Raw genomic sequence first — 20,208 nt, 5'->3', positions numbered from 1 at the left:
TAGGAATAAAGGCGTAGATTATTTTCCAAATGGGGGGAGAATCCAGAAATCGGAGTGCAAAGGGATTCGGGAGTACTGGTGCAGGATTCCAAAAACGTTGAATCGGTAGTAAAGAAACCAAGCTTATTTCAAGAGGGCTTGTATGCAAAAGCCACATTTGGAATATTGTGAGCAATTTTAGGCACTGGAGTGGGTCCAGAGGAGGTTTACAAGAATGATCCCAGGAATGAATGGGTTAACATATGATGACCATTTGTCGGCCAGGGGCCTGTATTCGCTGGAGTTTAGAAGAATGAGGGGGGATCTTATTGAAGTACAGAATAGTGAAAGGCTTGGATAGAGTGGATGTGGAGAGGATGTTTCCACTAGCGGGAGAGTCTAGGACCAGAGGTCATAGCTACAGGATTAAAAATAGAAACATAGAAACATAGATGTTCTTTTAGGAAGGAGATGAGGAGAAATGTCTTTAGTCAGAGGGTGGTGAATCAGTGGAATTCATTGCCACAGAAGGCTGTGGAGGTCAGGTCAGGGATATTTTTAAGGCAGAGATAGATAGATTCTTGATCAGTATGGCTATCAGGGGTTTAAGAAGGAACTGCAAATGCTGGAAAATCCAAGGTACACAAAAATGCTGGAGAAACTCAGTGGGTGCAGCAGCATCTATGGAGCGAAGGAAATAGGCAACGTTTCGGGCCGAAACCCTTCTTCAGACTGCTATCAGGGGTTATGGGGAGAAGGCAGGAGAATGGGGTTAGTCGGAGAGAGAGAGATCAGCCATGATTGAATGGCAGAGTAGACTTGATGGGCCGAATGACCTAATTTTACTATCATTGATGACCTTATGAGCAGGCGCCGCCATGTTGAGTGTGTCGGCGCAGACCCGGCCGCCATGTTGTGTGTGTCGGCGCAGGAGCGGCCGCCATTTTGAGTGTGTCGGCGCGGGAACATCCTGAAGCAGAGAGGCCGCCATGTTGAGTGTGTCGGCGCAGACCCGGCCGCCATGTTGTGTGTGTCGGCGCAGGAGCGGCCGTCATATTGAGTGTGTCGGCGCAGGAACATCCTGCAACAGGGCGGCCGCCATGTTGAGTGTGTCGGCGCAGGAGCGGCCGCCATGTTGAGTGTGTCGGCGCGGGAACATCCTGAAACAGGGCGGCCGCCATGTTAAGTGTGTCGGCGCAGGGGCGGCCGCCATGTTGAGTGTGTCGGCGCGAGAACATCCTGCAGCAGAAGCGGCCGCCATGTTGAGTGTGTCGGTGCAGGAGCGGCCGCCATGTTGAGTGTGTCGGCGCGGGAACATCCTGCAGCAGAAGCGGCCGCCATGTTGAGTGTGTCGGTGCAGGAGCGGCCGCCATGTTGAGTGTGTCGGCGCGGGAACATCCTGCAGCAGAAGCGGCCGCCATGTTGAGTGTGTCGGTGCAGGAACATCCTGCAACAGGGCGGCCGCCATGCCTGGGGACTGGGGACAAGGACGTTTACCAGCAGCCCGCCAGCCGGACCCCGGCCGTGGACAAGCAGACCGGGCTGCCCAACCCCCGCCGTCATCGTTAGCAAACTCTTCCACTACACGGTCGATTTGCCGGTCACGACCTTCAGAGGTGAGTGTGCGGGAGGCCGGGGACAAGTGGCCAAGTGCCGGGCAAGGTGCTGCGGACACACCAACACTCGGCTGGAGTGGTTTATTACTGAAGATAGACACCAAATGCTAGAGTAACTCAGGCAGCATCTCTGGAGAAAAATGAACGGGCCCCCTTCTTGAGGCTCCACAGATGCTGCCCGATCCGCTGAGTACTCCAGCATTCTTATCTTCGGTGTAAACCAGCATCTGCAGTTCCTTCCGACGCATTAGGTTTACTATTAATGTCAACCCCATCGAGGTACAGGGAATGGCTTTGCTGTGCGTGCAATCCAAGCACATAACGCTGGACGCTAAGTGTTCAGCTGGCAACCGGAAGGTTGCCGGTTCGAATCCCGCTTGGAGTGCATACTGTCGTTGTGTCCTTGGGCAAGACACTTCACCCACCTTTGCCTGTGTGTGAATGTGTGTGAGTGATTGGTGGTGGTCGGAGGGGCCGTAGGCGCAGATTGGCAGCCACGCTTCCGTCAGTCTGCCCCAGGGCAGCTGTGGCTACAGAAGTAGCTTACCACCACCGAGTGTGACTGAGGAGTGAATGAATAATGCGATGTAAAGCGCCTTGAGTATTAGAAAGGCGCTATATAAATCCCATCCATTATTATTATTATTATTATAAATACAATCATGTCAAACTCTTACTGTGCCAATTCCTGCTACTCTCTCTGTGTCTCCAGCTTCTTTACCCCAGTCACTGCCTTCAGAAGGATTTCAATGTTCTTTGACAGCGGGATATCCAATAATCACAGCAGGACAGCCAACACAGTGAGATAGTTGAATTGAGTTGAATATTTTATTGTCACATGTGACAAGTCACAGTGAAATTCTTTGCTTGCATACCCAAGGTATGCAAATAGTCGCTGTATAAAGGGCACTTACAAAGTTACAAAGTACCCCTATCCCAAGTCCCCCCTTGTTCTCTTAAACCCTCCCACCCACTCCTCCCTCGCACGGCGGTCCTCCCACACCAGGTCCTCCATTGTTTTTCTAGTTGGTGTTGGTAATCCTCCCGCAGACTCCAACAGGATTAACAGACTCATCAGGAGACTGGCTCAGTCCTGGGGCGGAATTGCATTAATGGGAGGTGGGTATTGGAGGGGAGGATGCTCCTCAAAACTGTGGAGCATTCTGGACAATCCAGCTCACCCACTCCATGACACACTGGTCAACCTGAGGAGCACCTTCAGCAACAGATTGGTTCCACCAAGATGCAGCACAGAACGCCATGGGAGATCCTTCTTCCCTGTGGCTATCAAACTGTGCAACCGCTCCCCCTTCTGTCATAGTGTAGACTGAGCCCTCCCAATCTTTGCAAATCCTCAATCCTTTCCACTCCTCACTTTAATTTTGTGTCTGTTGGCAGATCAGTTTCCCTCCTGGGATAAATAAAGTTCTGTCATATCGTGATCTGTAGAAAATATGTTATAGCTTTGTCTACTGCCCATGCAGTACAGATTTCCACAATTAGGAAAGGCAAAAGCATCTGTGGAGAGAAAGATACATTTCAGCTTGATGACTGCAGGTACTGGTTTATAGAGCAGAGATATAGTGTGTTGATATACATCAAATTAACTGCAAATCCATCAGATAAGAAAATATAGAAACATAGAAAATAGGTACAGGAGTAGGCCATTCGGCCCTTCGAGCCTGCACCGCCATTCAATATGATCATGGCTGATCATCCAACTCAGTATCCTGTACCTGCCTTCTCTCTATACCCCCTGATCCCTTTAGCCACAAGGGCCACATCTAACTCCCTCTTAAATATAGCCAATGAACTGGCCTCAACTACCTTCTGTGGCAGAGAATTCCAGAGATTCACCACTCTCTGTGTGAAAAATGTTTTCCTCATCTCAGTCCTAAAAGATTTCCCCCTTATCCTTAAACTGTGACCCCTTGTTCTGGACTTCCCCAACATCGGGAACAATCTTCCTGCATCTAGCCTGTCCAACCCCTTAAGAATTTTGTACGTTTCTATAAGATCCCCCCCTCAATCTTCTAAATTCTAGCGAGTACAAACCGAGTCTCTGTATGTTTCTGTGGGCGATGTTGAACATGTACTTGCTTAAATCCTGATGGCTATTTTACCTTTTCCTTGCAGAATGGGTGGAACGGCAGCAGAAAAAGCATACATTTAATTATTACCACCAGAATTTCAGACGGGTGCCTGATCTGATTGACTGTCAGCTGGGTGACTACCTTTGCTATTATGAAGCAGAGATGCAGTGGAGACGGGATTAGTATGTATCTGTTATTTTTTTCAGGGTGGGGTCTCATAGAATAAAATTCTGAAAGTATCGTTTTGCCAGTGGGGCAAACATAATTTTCCTTGTAGTTGGGCAATGATTTCCGTAGTCTCAAGCATTAAACAAGATAAATGCTGGTATTCTCTAGATTTAATGAATGGCGCAGGTAGAGGTGCTGCATTACAGTGCCAGAGACCCGGGTTCGATCCTGACTACGGGTGCTGTCTGTAGAGTTTGCACGTTCTTTGTAACCGCGCGAGTTCTCCATGTACTCCGGTTTCCTCCAAAGACGTGCAGGTTTGGAGGTTAATTGGCCTCTGCAAATTGTCCCAAGGATAGTTCGAGTGATTGTCATCCGGAGGTGCAACTCCAGAGCCAATAAAATCATGGGAGACCCCTTCCACCCCTGCAACGGACTGTTCCAGCTGCTACGGTCAGGCAAACGCCTCCGTTGCCATGCTGTGAGAACGGAGAGGTTGAGAAGGAGTTTCTTCCCAGAGGCCATTCGGACTGTAAACTCCTATCCCATCAGGGACTAACTTTACTGAACCTTTTTCCTTCCGCCCACAATATTTAACATGTAAAAGAATATGTGATTCTGTTTGTTTGGTTGTTTGTTTTTCTTTTTTCACAAAGTCCGCGAGCATTGCCACTTTCATTTCACTGCACATCTCGTATGTGTATGTGACGAATAAACTTGACTTGACTTGTAGTTGCCGTGAACTCAGTGGGCTGAAGGGCCTGTTCCCACGCTGTATATCTAAACCAAACTAATTGAGACAGGGTCAGTAATTTTCAGCCACTAATGTGACTTTTGAAAAGGTTCATTTCCAGTAATTTACTTGTGATCTGATCCCCCCGTGATCTTTTCTCTCCATTTTCCTTTATCAATGATCTCTGCCTTTTAAAAAAAACTTTGATAAGGTTCTGACTGAGCAAATCACAAAAATGATTGAAGGATGCAGATGCACTAATGCTTGAAGTGAGCAATATAGTTTAATAGCGTTCTAAAAATAATTAAAAGCATTTAAATTTGTTATGAAGCTAAGCACAGCTTGATATTTTATATCAGGAACCCTCTACTTAATCGTTCTTCATTCCCTCATTATTATGCACCTAATTTTTCAGCACCCTCTGCTCAACAAGTATTCGGTTGTGAACATAAGTTTTGGAGAACTGGTGTCTTGGAGAATGTACTTGTTGATTGATTGAAAGATGCAGCATGGAAACAGGTCCGTTGGGTCCACGCTGGCCATCGATCACCCATTCACACTAGTTCTAACATATCCCACGTTCACATCCTCCCCTTGCACAATTCACAGAGGCCAATGTACCTCTAAACCTGCACATCTTGGAGATCCCAGAGCACCCGGAGGAAATCCACGCGGTCACAGGGAGAACTGCACACACACACACAGGCAGCATCCAAGGTCAGGATCAAACCAGGTCTTCTTGCATATGGCGTGCACAGCCTAAAGTTGTAGGGCAACTTGTTCAAATTGATCTTACTTGATTGTGTACGCCAGGTTGATTGCATTTGTCGAAACAGGGCGGATCACGTGAAGGTTGCAATCTTCCACCCCAAACCAGGTCTCTAGTGCTGTGAGCCAGTGACTACCAGCAGCACCACTGTGTTGTTCAACAAGGGAGGAAATTTGTCACAACTTAAGCATGTTGTAGTTCATTACTTTGTAGGCAATGTTAGATGCGATTATTCTACATCTACTTGCCCCTGCAAACATGTGTGAAGAAGCCGGAGCACGGAGTCACAGGCAGAACGTACAAACTTCACACAGACAGCACCCGAGGTCGGGATCGAACTCAGGTCTCTGGTGCTGTGAGGCAGCGGCACTACCAGTTGCATTGCTGTTCCACGTAGCTGTTAGGGCTATTTTTGCAAACTAATTTTGGTTTGGCAATGTTCCGGTGAAGTGGGATGTTCACACAACAAGGTTGGCTGGATGGAAGAAGACAAAGAGTGGCAATAAAGGGAGCTTTTTCTGGTAGGCTGCCAGTGACTAACGGAGTTCCACAGGGGTCGGTGCTGGGGCCACTACTCATCACGTTATGTATTAATGATTTGGACAAGGTGATTGAAGGCTTTGTGGCCAAGTTTGCGGATGATACGAAAATAGGTGGAAGGGCAGGAAGTGTAGAGAAAGCTGGGACTCTGCAGAAGGACTTGGACAGGTTGGGAGAGTGGGCAGAGAAGTGGCAGATGGAATGGTCGGTTGTGGGTGCTGCGAGTCGGCTGCCCTGCCAGGTCTCTAGTGCTGTGAGGCAGTGACTACCAGCAGCACCACTGTGTTGTTCAACAAGGGAGGAAATTTGTCACAACTTAAGCATGTTGTAGTTCATTACTTTGTAGGCAATGTTACATGCGATTATTCTACATCTACTGTTCCTGTGACGCCTTTAAAGTCACATTAATGAACAACTGGTTCTCAAGTTCAGCCAGGGATTCATTTGATGGATATCTAATGTTCAGTGTTTGCTAAAGCATGTACTGTTCTAAACTAGTACATTTTCTAAAAACAAGGAACACTTTTATTTGTTTTAATTTTAATTTAACCTGCACTTTTTCCTTCAGCAAGGTTGATCAGGAGATTATTAAAATTCTCCAGGAGCGTCTGAGAGCCTGTCATCAAAGGGAAGGTGAGAGCCATGTCCAGAACTGCGCTAAAGAGCTGGAGCAATTCAAGGAGGCAGCAAAAGGTTACCAGTCAAGATGTAAGTAACTCACGACATAATCATTTGAATGAGAAGAACCGAAAGTGCTGGAGTAACTCAACGGGGCAGGCAGCATCTGTGGAGAATGTGGGCATGTGTTGTTTCGGGTCAGGCTTCAGACTTGAGTGAAGAAGGGTCCCGACCCGAAATAGTCTATCTACATCCTTCAGATACTGAAGATAGACACAAAATGCTGCAGTAACTCAGCAGAGCATGAAGCATCTGGAGAGAAGGAATGGATGTCCTTATGGGTCGAGACCCTTCTTCGGACAGTCTTAAAAAATGACTAGACCCAAAATGTCATATTCCCTTTCTCCAAAGAAACTGTCTGACATGCTGAGTTACTCCAGCATTTTGTGACTACGGTTTAGACCAGCAACTGCAGTTCCTTCCTACAGTTACTCCAGCACTTCGTGTTCTATGCAAGATTTTAGCATCTACTGTTTTGTGTATCTCTACTTGAATAAGAAAACTAACTTGATCAAGCCGAGTGCTGCAATTTACCTCTGGCTTTCTATTTGTGCCTATTCACCTGCCTTCCCAGCTAGCATCCCACCTTCCAACCAATATCTACTTTTGCTCACCACTGCCCAATGACCAAATCGTAACCAAGGCTCCTGTTCATCCATTGCCTGTGTTTACAGATCAAAATGAGAAAAATGAAATAAATGAATGCTGGAAAAACACGTTCAAGCAGCATCTGAGGAAAGTTAGTGTAGTAGACACAAGAGACTGCAGGTGGTAGAATTTGGAGAAATACAAATTCGGGAGTTCAGGCAGTATCTGAAGGAAACGGACAGATGTTTCACGATGCAACCCTTCAGAGTGATGGGAGGGGAGAAGGCTGTCCTCTTCCCCCTTTCTTTTGCTCATCTCCCACCCCTCTCTAGAAGTTCTTTTGTACCTCCTTGTCACCCTCCACCCTCACATCTCCCTCAACTATGTACGGTTTTGGAATCCTCGTCTAAAATTGGATACTTCCTTTGAGTGTTTGCAGCAACGATCCGAGTAACCAGTCAAGTATATAAAGGATTTCTCGACCCAAGACGTCTCCTGACCATGTTCTTCAGAAATGCTGCCTGACTTGCCGAGTTACTCTAGCACCATTATATTAAAATACTGCTGAATTTAGTCTGGCAAAAATGTTTTGAACCATCCAAATTTTATTCCCTACTGAAATAGACTATTTTGGAGTGGAACAGATTTAAAGATATGCAAAGAATTTATTAGCCAAGCACACTGTGATGGAAGGCAATAAAGTCTTATCTTCTTCCCTCATTTTCTCCCGCGGTCGGGGCAGTCGAATCAACCGCAGTCAGTGATTGAAGCTCCTGTGGCTTGGAGCTCCCAACATGGGTCCCCAACCAAGGGACCATGAACTTCACATGTTAAGCCCGCAGGCTCCCACGGTTGGAGCTCCCGGTCGATCCCTGACATAGGGACCACGTGCTCCACATGTTAAGTCCGCAGGCTCCCGCTGTTGGGGCTCCCAAAGTCGATCCCCAGCAAGAGGCCGGCAGCTCCACGATGTTAGGCCGCAGTGCGAACGGAGATACGATACGGAAAAAGTCGCATCTCCGTCGAGGAGATTAAAATAACATTGTTAAAAGAGATATAGCACCCCTACCTAGTTTGCTGTTTCAGAAGTATGTAAATTTTTTTGAAATAATTCCCGGTTGTTAACCAGTTGCATTGTTTTTTTTTTTTTAAACAATTTTTCCTAAAGTATGAAAAACCCAAATGAATTGAGTTTAAAAAAAAAAAAAAAATCAGATTCCCTTGTTCACTTTTTCCCTTTCAGATGGCGATCTTGGGGCTTATGCCAGTGCCAGGAAATGTCTAATGAAACAGAAACATCGAATGATTGAGGAAAGGGAAAAGGAGAAAGGTGAAGCATAAAAACACCCACCAGACATCTGTTAAGTCAATTAAAAAAAAATTGTGATAATCACCTATTATGTACAGTCTGAATATGTTCGAATTGTGCAGAATGTTTAAATTTCGCATCAATGTGATTATGATACATGGACCTACTAAATAATAAATAATGCATAACCTTTAAGCCATGATTTGTCAATACTTTCGATGTTTTAGTCCTTGTGGCCTGCAGTAAGTACAAGTGTGGGGACAGTAATGCTGATTTGATGTCTCAATTAGTCATCCTGCAAGTTAAGGAAACCTCCTAATCAGCATTCACATCAGTGGTTGTCATTTAGACACAAAGGCTTGGCTACTCCTATCTATGTTCTCCAGCGATGCTGCCTGCTGAATTACTCCGGAACATTGTATTTTCTTTTGTAAAGCAGCACCTGCAGTTCCTTGTTTCTACATGTTGCTGTCATTATCATTGGGAAGGATTATACATTGATTTGCTACTCACTGAAATAAATTGTACTATAGTATCTCCACCTTCCCTCAACATTCATTCAGACTAGAACACTTTGCTAAAGAGTCCCGACCCGAAACATCACCTACCCTTTCCCTCCAGAGATGCTGCCTGACCTGCTGAGATACATCAGCACTTTGTGTCTATCTTTGGTATAAACCAGCATCTGCAGTTCTTTGTTTCTACAAGATAATTCAATAACTACTTTCATTGATATTTTCACCAAAATCTACTCCCATCCAAAACAGAGCACAATAAGCACAAGATCGTGGGAAACAATTTTATTTCATTCTTTTCATACGCTTATGTTATTGGAGGAACAGCAGAATTGGACCTTTGAACAGCCACACGGGTGTGGTTTTTGGCCAGATGATCAGTAAACTCCTAAAAATGAAAAAATAAAGAAAATGTGAAAATTAGTAATGCTTACCATGGAATAGACTCTCATAAAATAGACCAAAGCTGCCTCTGAACGGATTAATTTAAGATAAAGGTCCACCACCGATTTTCCGGCACCCTTGGACCCAGATCCTTGCTGTATTATCCGTTTTGCCGGCCCGCAAAGCAGGCTATGGGCCTAGATCCGTCAACTCTGGAGCTCCAGCCCCGGCCGTAGGGGGCAAATCAGACCCGCCAATTGGCATGGAAGTCCTCATGAGGTTGAGGTCAGCGCCTCACCTGACCTAGGCACCATATTTTCGGAGGGACTTCTGGGGATGGGGTTGGGGGGGTCAAGTACGCTCTTGTAATTTTGTCCAGATTAAAGGAGGTGTCAGACCACCAGTTGTCAGAGAATTGGCGGTGGACCTGTTATCAGTACCAGCAGCTAAAATGACTTATTTGAATATCTACGAAAATAATTTCATTCTTAGAATCTAGCATGCTCCATAAAGTTAAGTGTAAACCAATTACAATGTTAAATTAAGTTCATGGCTTGTAAACATCCTTCACACATCTGTAAAGATGAATTTGCTTACCTGATAAGGAGCCTTGCTAAACACAGTCTCTTTCCAAAGATCGGGGGTCAGGTAGCTGTAAGTCTTGGAGATGGCATCGAAGGTAGCTTTAGCTGTAAACGAGCAAAGCAAATTATGCTATGGTCAGTTTCCTAAATGAAACTTCAAATGGCGTGTTGAACCAAAGCGAACAGATAAAATATCCACATCTAGTCGTTCCATTTATTTCTCTCATGATATATCAATTACATATCAGGTTAGAAACATAGAAAATAAGTGCAGGTGTAGGCCATTCGGCCCTTCGTGCCTGCACCGCCATTCAATATGATCATGGCTGATCATCCAACTCAGTATCCTGTACCTGCCTTCTCTCCATACCCCCTGATCCCTTTAGCCACAAGGGCCACATCTAACTACCTCTTAAATATAGTCAATGAACTGGCCTCAACTACCTTCTGTGGCAGAGAATTTCAGAGATTCACCACATTATGCAGAACCAAAACAACCAAATCTTTTGTGTTCACCACATGAACTGAACCCAAATTCAATGTTATAAAGTCATTGAAGTTATTAACGCCTTTAAAACTGATCGGTAAACAAATCTTATCCCATATAGCTCTACCTTCAAATACAATTACCCAGCTCCAAATTCTCCACGGAAAGAATTGAACACAAATCTCAGAAGAAAGCATTTGGCCAAGATCAGGAAGCCAACTTACCGAAGTTACCCAGCGTGGCTGTGCAGCCTCTGGCGGAGGTGTAGCAATCATCGATACCAGCCATCTGCAGCAGTTTCTTGGGTACAGGGGCTGAGACTATACCAGTACCACGGGGAGCAGGGATCAGACGGACCAAAACAGAACCACATCGGCCAGTCACCTGTGCAGAGGACATTCAACAAATATATTATTAGTCAATAAATCACTAGGCTTGGTTCCAAAAAAAAATCTAACACTTATTTTTAGAAGATACTCAAAAAAATGACAATTCACATTCTAGTCAATTCTCATGAATGCCAGAAACATTAACATATACAAAAAAAACAGACATTATATAGTGCAGCACAATTGTCAGAATAGGGAGATTCTAGTAAATTGTGGCAGTATTGTGTAAAAGACAAAATAGCAAAAGCAGACGTGGGTCTCATAGAGCATGGAACGAGGCCCTTACGCCCAACTTGCTGACAGAGACAGAATCAAAAAGGCTAATGGGATAGTGGTCTTCCTACCTGGACAACACTACAGCTATCTGCAAAGCTTTGCTCAGACTGTACCAAAACTGGTGAGCATAATTCTGACCCCATATACTACAAAAGATAACAATGGTGTTGGAGAGAATGCTGCATACATGTAGTATTCGGGTAATATTCCGCTACGCATTGAGGAGAAATGGAAACGAATACTTGTTCAATTATTACCTTGACATGCTGCTGGTAATTTTGTGTTATCCCAAAGTGATATTGGGTAAAAGTCGGGTCACGGGTCAACCGTAATTCTCTTGAATAGCAAAACAGCCACTCAGTAAAAGATATACCCGACTAAATACACTCTCTTATTTATGTTGATGCAGCCAAAATATGAAATAATAGAGGCAATTACTCGCTTATGTTGTATCCACTTTCTTCATGTTACTTCTAAAACAGTCGATTTGATTAACTCAAATTGTTTCAGCTAAGTTCACATTATAAATAAAGTCTTATGCACAAAATGTTCACCAGTATTTGAACGTACCTTGCAAGGTACAGTGTGGGGTTTGCCAATCTTGTTACCCCAGTAACCACGTCGCACAGGAATGATCGACAGTTTTGCCAGAATGATAGCTCCTCGAATGGCAGTGGCCACTTCCTTTGAGCATTTGACGCCCAACCCAACGTGGCCATTATAGTCTCCGATAGCAACGAAAGCCTGAAAATTTTAAAAGAGTACAATTAAAACACCAAATTTTAAAATGAACAAAATTCACAACGGACAAAGATGGTCACCTAACAAGAAGCAATTTACACCTCATGCTGCCAGCAGTATAATCAAGGACGAGCCGCACCCTGGCCACTCCCTCTTCTCCCCTCTCCCATCAGGCAAAAGGTATAGAAGTGTGAAAACGCACACCCTCCAGATTCAGGGACAGTTTCTTCCCAGCTCAGATTCAGATTCAAACTGTATTGTCATTGTGCAGTGTACAGTACAGAGACAACAAAATGCAGTTAGCATCTCCCTAGAAGAGCGACATAGAATATGATGGGGAGAATTGTTATCAGGCAAATGAATCATCCTACCACAACCAGAGAGCAGAGCTGAACTATTATTCACCTCTTTGGTGACCTTCAAACTATTCTTGATTGGACTCTGATGGCTTTACCTTGCACTAAATGTTATTCCCTTATCACGTATCTATACACAGTAAATGGCTCTATTGTAATCATGTATTGTCTTTCCGCTGACTCAACAAAAGCTTTTCATTGTATCTCGGTCCATACAAACTGAACTGTGAAAACCTTACTTTGAATCTTGTCCGTTGACCGGCACGGGTTTGTTTCTGCACAGGCATGATCTTCAGAACTTCATCCTTCAAGGTTGATCCCAAGAAGAAGTCAATGATCTCAGACTCCTACGTAACATGAAGAACAATATACTCAGGACAATGTCACTCGAGAGGGATTATAAGAAATGTTTAGTAGCATAATAAATATAGGATAATAAATCAACCCCTAAATACCGTGAATCTTGATCATTATCATCGGACTAACTTCTAATTGTTTGCCACAGTGGATAAATACATAGATCAACAGACTACCTGTGGATGTTACCCATTTAAGAAAATGTGGACAAGCATAAAACTGATTCTACAGGAACTAATAAAAAATATCTTTAGAAAGAGGGTTTTTGGCAAATTCTTAATAATGTAAATAAAGGAAATTTAGACATGGCAGAACAGTCAAACAATTGACCAGCTCCATCTTTTACCAGCAAAGCTTTACCTTAATAGGAAGGGAAAAAAGGTAAATTTCTTCCAGTGCCTTGATCTTCATATCTTTCACCAAGCGCCCAAGCTTTGTTACTGGCACCCACTGAGGAGGATTTAAGGAAAGAAACACACATCAGGACTAGTCCTACAGCAAGAGTCTGTGCTTATACTCATGAGTGACAGGAGCTGTTGGGTATATTTATGTAAACGTGCAGCTTACTTCCTTATCTTCAGCTTTGCCACGAGCTCCCCGACCTCTGCCACGACCCCTCCCACGGCCTCGGCCGCGGCCTCGGAGCCCAGAGCCAAAGCCACCACGAAATCCTCCCCTTCCACCGGCGTCGTCCGCCATTTGCTGCCAACCAAATAGAACGTCAGAATTACAAATCGCAGAAGCATTTCTATTTCCAAAGAGTAAAAATCTATCTTCTACAGAATCTGAACCATGGAATATCCACAGCAGTCAATCAATTCAAAGACACAAGAGTAGGTCAGGCAGCATTTTTGGAGAGGTGACGTTTTGGGTCATAGAAACATAGAAAATAGGTACAGGAGTAGGCCATTCGGCCATTTGAGCCAGCACTGTACATTCACTATGATCATGACTTATCATCCAAAGTCACTACCACGTTCCTGCTTTATCCCCATATCCCTTGATTCTGTTAGCCCTAAGAGCTATATCTAACTCCCTCTTGAAAACATCCAGTGAATTGGCCTCCACTGTCTTCTGTGGCAGAGAATTCCAGATTCACAACTTTCTGGGTGAAAAAGTGTTTCCTCACCAGTCCTGAATGGCCTACCCCTTATTCTTAAACTGTGACCCCTGGTTCTGGACTCCTCCAACATTGGGAACATTTTTCCTGCATCTAGCCTGTCCAATCCTTCAAGAAGAGCTGGAAGAGTGGAGGGGTTGGACAAAGCATTTTATTGTGTTACTACTTTTAATGCCGCCCCCCCCCCCCCCCCCCCCCCCCCAATATTATTGATTCTGTAGTTTGACTTCATGTGAATGTGAAAGGATTCATTCGAGATTCATGTGAAACGAGATTTCATTCACGTCCCTGTGCAATTATAAGCAGGGAAGAGGGATATGGATCAGAGGTGTCATTAAAAAGATGCAGATTCTAAGTTTACACCATAGACACAAAATGCCAGAGAAGCTGCCTGACCAGCTGAGTTACTCCAACATTTTGTGTCTACCTATGGATTAGTCTGACTTAGTACAAAGATCAGCATGGACAGAAGAGCCTGTCTGTCCCTGTGCTCTGGATGCTCCCTGACCTCGAGACTCTCCAGCACTTAGGTTTTGTTTTGTTCTCCATTCATAGATCTACTCTTTATATTTGAAATCAGTTCCTTATAGGAAATGCATTTGATGCAGTTAAACAGGTCAAATGCAACCCTTCATTAGATAGTAAAATGTCGGAGTAACTCTGCGGGACAAGCACCATGTTATGACGCCTTACTCCAGCATTCTGTGTCTACCTTCATCTTTCTACACAAATGCAACCCTTCATTAGACACAAAAATTTCGGAGTAACTCTGTGGGACAAGCACCGTGTTATGATGTGTTCAAGAAGGAACTGCAGATGCTAGAAACTCGGAAGGTACACAAAAATGCTGGAGAAACTCTGAAGGAAATAGGCAACGAAATAGGAAACAGGCAACGTTTCGGGCCGAAACCCTTCCGGGTTTCGGCCCGAAACGTTACCTATTTCCTTCGCTCCATAGATGCTGCTGCACCCGCTGAGTTTCTCCAGCATTTTTGTCTACCCACCATGTTATGATGCCTTACTCCAGCATTCTGTGTCTACCTTCAACTTCCTACACAAATGCAACCCTTCATTAGACACAAAAAATGTCGAAGTAACTGTGTGGGACAAGCACCATGTTATGATGCCTTACTCCAGCATTCTGTGCCTACCTTCATCTTCCTACACAAATGCAACCCTTCACTGGGCACTGGAAGCGAAGGCAACTACAGCTGGAGTTGCAGCGCAGCCTAGGCCTAGATACCCCCCGCCCGGCAAACAAACCCCCTTCCTGATGCGGCCATCTCGCGTCAGAAATCATTTTTTTTAAATGCCCAGGGAGGAAGCTTTATTGATTGCTCCTGTGTGTCTCCCGGCCTTGGATGGAAGGCCGGGGGGTCGGATGGCGACGATGCGCCGCAGATTGTGGCCGCTCGGATGTCGCCTGGAGTCGCCGCCATTTTACTTACGTGATGATTCTCCACAGAAGGCCGAGCGCTAGTGCGCACCCCTATTAAAGCCTTCGCTGTCTCGCGATACCACGCGGCTGCTCTCGCCCGACACCCCGGACCGAGCATAGAGCACAATCCATCATTCTGAAATATGTTTATGTTAGTGCGTTATACAGTCTTAGGGGCGGATGTAACGTAGCGCTATATTACCAGGCGCTCGTCCTCGTGTTGGTGAATTGGCAACTATTGGGAGGTAAGACAAAAAGATATCTGTGTGTAAAACCAAAAATAATATGCTCTATAATCTTTGTGTAAGACTGTCGACTGTCTCAATGTATAGACATATTGAATCATTTGTATAGCCTCCGAAAACGTCGGATGATATTTTTTTCGCACGGTTTATGTATTGTATATATTTATTACCTGAATAAAGTCTATTTTGAAAATTAAAAAAAATAGACATCATAATCACACATACATAATTTATGTGTGCATAAACAGTTATTTTGCACGCTTGGTGGTTTGCATTTGCATGCACATTTTTACAATTATGAATAAGGTTTATTTTTGGAAATCATTTCAATGGTTCTACACATAAAGAAAAAGGTGCTCATAATATTGTGTGTAAAACTAGCAATATTGAATGTATAGGTGAATATGAAGAGATGTGTTAAGAATTTTGTACTGATATATATATATATCTTCGAATAAGTATTTTATGAAACGTAACGAGTTTAATGGTGTAAAGAGAAGAGAGAGCTGAAGGGGCAACAACAGCGGAAGTTGTTGGCCGTGCAGATATAAAGATAGAAAATATCGGGAATTATCGCGTTTGCTCGCTGCGTTTCATCAAAACTAAGGCATTATTGATGTTTTGATGAAATGCAGCGAGCATATGCGATAATTCCCGATATTTTCTATCTTTATATCTGCACGGCCAACAACTTCCGCTGTTGTTGCCCCTTCAGCTCTCTCTTCTCTTTTTACTTTCATTTTTCTTAATCTTTGGAACTCTAAAGTAGGATAGCTGTGTCTCACGGTCACCCCGACTTGCACAGTTATTTATAGCGCAACAACTAACCGTTTTCGCGGTTTTTAACAGGTTTGAAAGTACGCGTTTCTAGCATTAATAACATGTACTGGAAGTGACGTTTGTACCCCAGTTGGATTCTGCGGCTCCGTGCGTGAAGACCTATGACCCAGTGACCTTTCGTGAAATCACCCTATAGGAGCAAAGAGGTCCTTCTGCAGTTGTACAGGGCCCTAGTGAGACCACACCTGGAGTATTGTGTGCAGTTTTGGTCTCCAAATTTGAGGAAGGACATTCTTGCTATTGAGGGAGTGCAGCGTAGGACGTAGGTTCGCAAGGTTAATTCCCGGGATGGCGGGACTCATATTTTGATAGAATGGAGCGGCTGGGCTTGTATACTCTAGAAGTTAGAAGGAAGAGAGGGAATCTTATTGAACCATATAAGATTAGTAAGTGTTTGGACACGCTATAGGCAGGAAATGTGTACCCGATGCTGGGGGAGTCCAGAACCAGGGGCCACAGTTTAAGAATAAGGGGTGAGCCGTCTAGAATGGAGATGAGGAAACACTTTTTCACACAGAGTTGAGTCTGTGGAATTCTCTGCCTCAGAGGGCTGTGGAGGCCAGTTCTCTGGATTCTTTCAAGCGGGAGTTGGATAGAGCTCTTAAAGATAGCGCAGAGAATGGATATGGGGGAGAAGGCAGGAACAGGGTACTGATTGTGGTTGATCAGCCATGATCACATTGAATTGCCGGTGCTGGCCCGAAGGGCCAAATTGCCTATTCCTGCACCTATTGTCTATTCAGCCCACCACTGGTATTACCTGACCGGCTTTGTCCTGCCCCGTCTCTCTTTCAGCCGCCTTCTCCCTCATCTAGTGTGAAAGGTCCTGACCCAAAACCTCACCTATGTTCTCCAGAGATGCCACCGACCTGATGGGTTACTCCAGCACTGTGTTGCAGCATATTTGCAGACTGGATTGTTTTTATTGTTGTTATGTGTGAAATGTTTTAAGTTTCATGTGCGATGCTCCGGTATTCCCTGGGAAATGTCTTCTCATTTTGCACTGTACAACTGTTGCTTTGCAAGATGACAATAAAGGTTGATTTGATTTACTTTTTTTTTTTTTTTTTTAAGTCAACATGTCAATAGAAACATTCTGATGTTAATGAGTAAATTTTAGATGTTGTATTATGGTTTAGCTACCTTGTGTCTGGGTGTTGGTGACACCTGAAATGACTACATGTATATGAATAACTGGTTTACCATTTAAAAGAAAAGTGCGGACTACTTGCTTGACATTTTGCGCCTCTGTCACAGTTTGGTAACTAGTTCTCCATTTGTGTATATATGTGGCACGTTCTGAAAATCGCCAACAACATTACCCATTGTTGTCCGTGAGATAAGTGTGCCAAAATCAAATGGCACGCTATAAGCTTATTGTCCACTACTCCTGTTTGTGGTTGATAAAACCCGCATGCCGACATATGTGCGTTAAAAAAAAGGGCATTGAACAAGAAAGCTGTGGAAACGCTGTACAGGTGAGGTAGCCTCTTGAGAAAAGAAAACTGTTAGGTCTTGTGTCAGTAGATGGGCCTGGCCTAATAAGTACTTTCCTTGTTTTCTGCATGCCAATAAAGTAATTGCAACTTGAGGGTGAGGAAATACTTGCTTTGTATGATAACATTTATTCTTGTATCAGGTCTAAAGGTTAATGGATTTAAAAATCTCCATGTATTTTATTTTAGAGCGGCTTCAACATGCATTAACTTCATCTACACTTCACGTTATCTTGGGAAAGAATCAAAGACAGTTCTGGGACCATTTTCACCCTGGATATTCCTTCCATCGGACGAAAGATGCAAAAGCTTCAGCACATACTATGAGATTCACAGACTAAATGTCCTTCCGTAAGCTAGAATGTAGTCTGATCTTCCGATCTATGTCATTGGGAATCTTGTACTTTCTCCATACCACTCACACTATTTTGCACTTTTTTTGCACTACTTGTATGGTTTAATTGCATGATTGGACTGGATATTGTGGAAATAAAGTATTTCACTGTATCTTTGTACATGTGACAATAAACTAATTCCAATACAGTGTAACAAGATGGTTGTCGTTTCTAAATTGTTTGGTTCTTCTTTGCAAAGGATCAAACTCCAGGCTGGAACTCCAGTTAGTTACTTACTTACTTACTGCCTATTATGCCTCCTGGCACGTAGAGCAGCAACGAAGGTCCTCCACTCAGTAGTGTTGATTCCTTCAGTTGCTGTTTCCATAACATATTTGTTTTGCGAGACAGGTTGTTAGCCCTGTGCTCAACCTCAAACCTGGAGGACCAGTGGATACCTCTTCGTCTCACCACTACCCTTCGACTTGTCCAGCATGGGAGACCCGAACAGGAGACGAATCTCCCGCTGGCATAGCTCTAGGGGTCACTGAGACGCACAAGCTCCCCAACCACGACAAGGTTGCAATCCAACGGGAAGGAACTACAGTTAGTGGACGGTACACAAAATTGCTGGAGGAACTCAGCGGGTGCAGCAGCATCTATGGAGCGAAGGAAATAGGCGACGTTTCGGGCCGAAACCCTTCTTCAGACTGATGGGGGGTGGGGAAAGAAAGAAGGAAAAAGGGAGGAGGAGGAGCCCGAGGGCGGGCGGATGGGAGGGTGGGAGGAGACAGCTAGAGGGTGAAGGAAGGGGAGGGGACAGCACAGGCTAGCCAAATTGGGGGAATTCAATGTTGATGCCATAAGGGCGCAAGGACCCCAGACGGAATATGAGGTGCTGTTCCTCCAATTTCCGCTGTTGCTCACTCTGGCTATGGAGGAGACCCAGGACAGAGAGGTCGGATTGGGAATGGGAGGGGGAGTTGAAGTGCTGAGCCACCGGGAGGTCAGGTAGGTTAAGGCGGACTGAGCGGAGGTGTTCGGCGAAACGGTCGCCCAACCTACGCTTGGTCTCACCGATGTAAATTAGCTGACATCTAGAGCAGCGGATGCAGTAGATGAGGTTGGAGGAGATACAGGTGAACCTTTGTCGCACCTGGAACGACTGCTTGGGACCTTGAATGGAGTCGAGGGGGGAGGTGAAGGGACAGGTGTTGCATTTCTTGCGGTTGCAACGGAAAGTGCCCGGGGAGGGGGTGGTGCGGGAGGGAAGGGAAGAATTGACGAGGGAGTTGCGGAGGGAGCGGTCTTTGCGGAAGGCAGACATGGGGGGAGATGGGAAGATGTGGCGAGTGGTGGGGTCACGTTGGAGGTGGCGGAAATGGTGGAGGATTATGTGTTGTATTTGCCGGCTGGTGGGGTGAAAGGTGAGGACCAGAGGGACTCTGCCCTTGTTGCGTGTGCGGGGATGGGGAGAGAGAGCAGTGTTACGGGGTATGGATGAGACCCTGGTGTGAGCCTCATCTATGGTGGCGGAGGGGAATCCCCGTTCCCTGAAGAACGAGGACATTTCCGATGCCCTGGTATGAAATGTCTCATCCTGGGAACAGATGCGGCGTAGGCGGAGGAATTGGGAGTAGGGGATGGAGTCTTTGCAGGGGGCAGGGTGGGAAGACGTGTAGTCCAGATAGCCATGTGAGTCAGTGGGTTTGTAATGTATGTCGGTCAGGAGTCTGTCCCCTGCGATGGAGATGGTGAGGTCAAGGAATGGTAGGGAAATGTCGGAAATCGTCCAGGTGTATTGGAGTGCCGGATGGAAGTTGGTGGTGAAGTGGATGAAGTCAGTCAGTTGTGTGTGGGTGCAGGAGGTGGCACCAAAGCAGTCGTCAATGTAGTGGAGGTAGAGGTCGGGGATGGGGCCCTGGTACGCATCGAACAAGGGCCCTGGTACGCATCGACTGTGGTTGCAAAAAGACTCGAAAACACAATCAAATTTGGGGAGCAGCATCTCCTGACCAGGCATGATAGGGAATTCATTGTTCACAGTTGCGTATAGGTAGAGCTACTGTCTTACAGTGCCAGAGGCATAGGTTCGATCCCGACTGCGGGCCCTTGTCTGTACAAAGTTTTTAACATTCTCCCTGTGACCTGCATGGTTTCTCCGAGATCTTC

General features: G+C 45.1%; 2 protein-coding genes, 1 long non-coding RNA gene and 1 other non-coding gene across 4 annotated transcripts; 3 read left to right on the top strand and 1 right to left on the bottom strand.

Annotated features, from left to right (window-relative positions):
• The first annotated feature begins 1,314 nt into the window (after positions 1 to 1,314).
• Positions 1,315 to 8,668, top strand: ndufb10 (NADH:ubiquinone oxidoreductase subunit B10). Its single transcript, XM_033041060.1, is given in 5 exon segments — positions 1,315 to 1,530; positions 1,532 to 1,595; positions 3,732 to 3,870; positions 6,467 to 6,606; positions 8,408 to 8,668. Coding segments are annotated over 5 exon segments (621 nt in total). The 5' UTR covers positions 1,315 to 1,350; the 3' UTR covers positions 8,506 to 8,668.
• Positions 8,669 to 9,258: 590 nt separating this feature from the next.
• rps2 (ribosomal protein S2) lies at positions 9,259 to 13,299 on the bottom strand. The gene is made up of 7 exons (XM_033041059.1): positions 13,130 to 13,299; positions 12,923 to 13,012; positions 12,445 to 12,552; positions 11,679 to 11,852; positions 10,668 to 10,827; positions 9,970 to 10,061; positions 9,259 to 9,376 (listed from the first exon to the last, which is right to left on the bottom strand). The coding sequence occupies exons 1-7, from the start codon at positions 13,259 to 13,261 to the stop codon at positions 9,296 to 9,298; spliced, it is 837 nt and encodes a 278-aa protein (XP_032896950.1). The 5' UTR covers positions 13,262 to 13,299; the 3' UTR covers positions 9,259 to 9,295.
• Positions 13,300 to 15,216: 1,917 nt separating this feature from the next.
• On the top strand, positions 15,217 to 18,250 carry LOC116985932. Its single transcript, XR_004415374.1, has 2 exons — positions 15,217 to 15,365; positions 17,891 to 18,250. It is a non-coding gene; the product is annotated as an uncharacterized LOC116985932 (long non-coding RNA).
• LOC116986046 lies at positions 17,500 to 17,631 on the top strand. Its single transcript, XR_004415398.1, has one exon. It is a non-coding gene; the product is annotated as a small nucleolar RNA ACA64 (small nucleolar RNA).
• Positions 18,251 to 20,208: the final 1,958 nt, after the last annotated feature.

Source organism: Amblyraja radiata, chromosome 22, assembly GCF_010909765.2.
Source record: "Amblyraja radiata isolate CabotCenter1 chromosome 22, sAmbRad1.1.pri, whole genome shotgun sequence".
Taxonomy (NCBI): domain Eukaryota; kingdom Metazoa; phylum Chordata; class Chondrichthyes; order Rajiformes; family Rajidae; genus Amblyraja; species Amblyraja radiata.
Note: the sequence above shows the minus strand (reverse complement) of the source record. Positions and strands in the feature narration are given on the sequence as shown.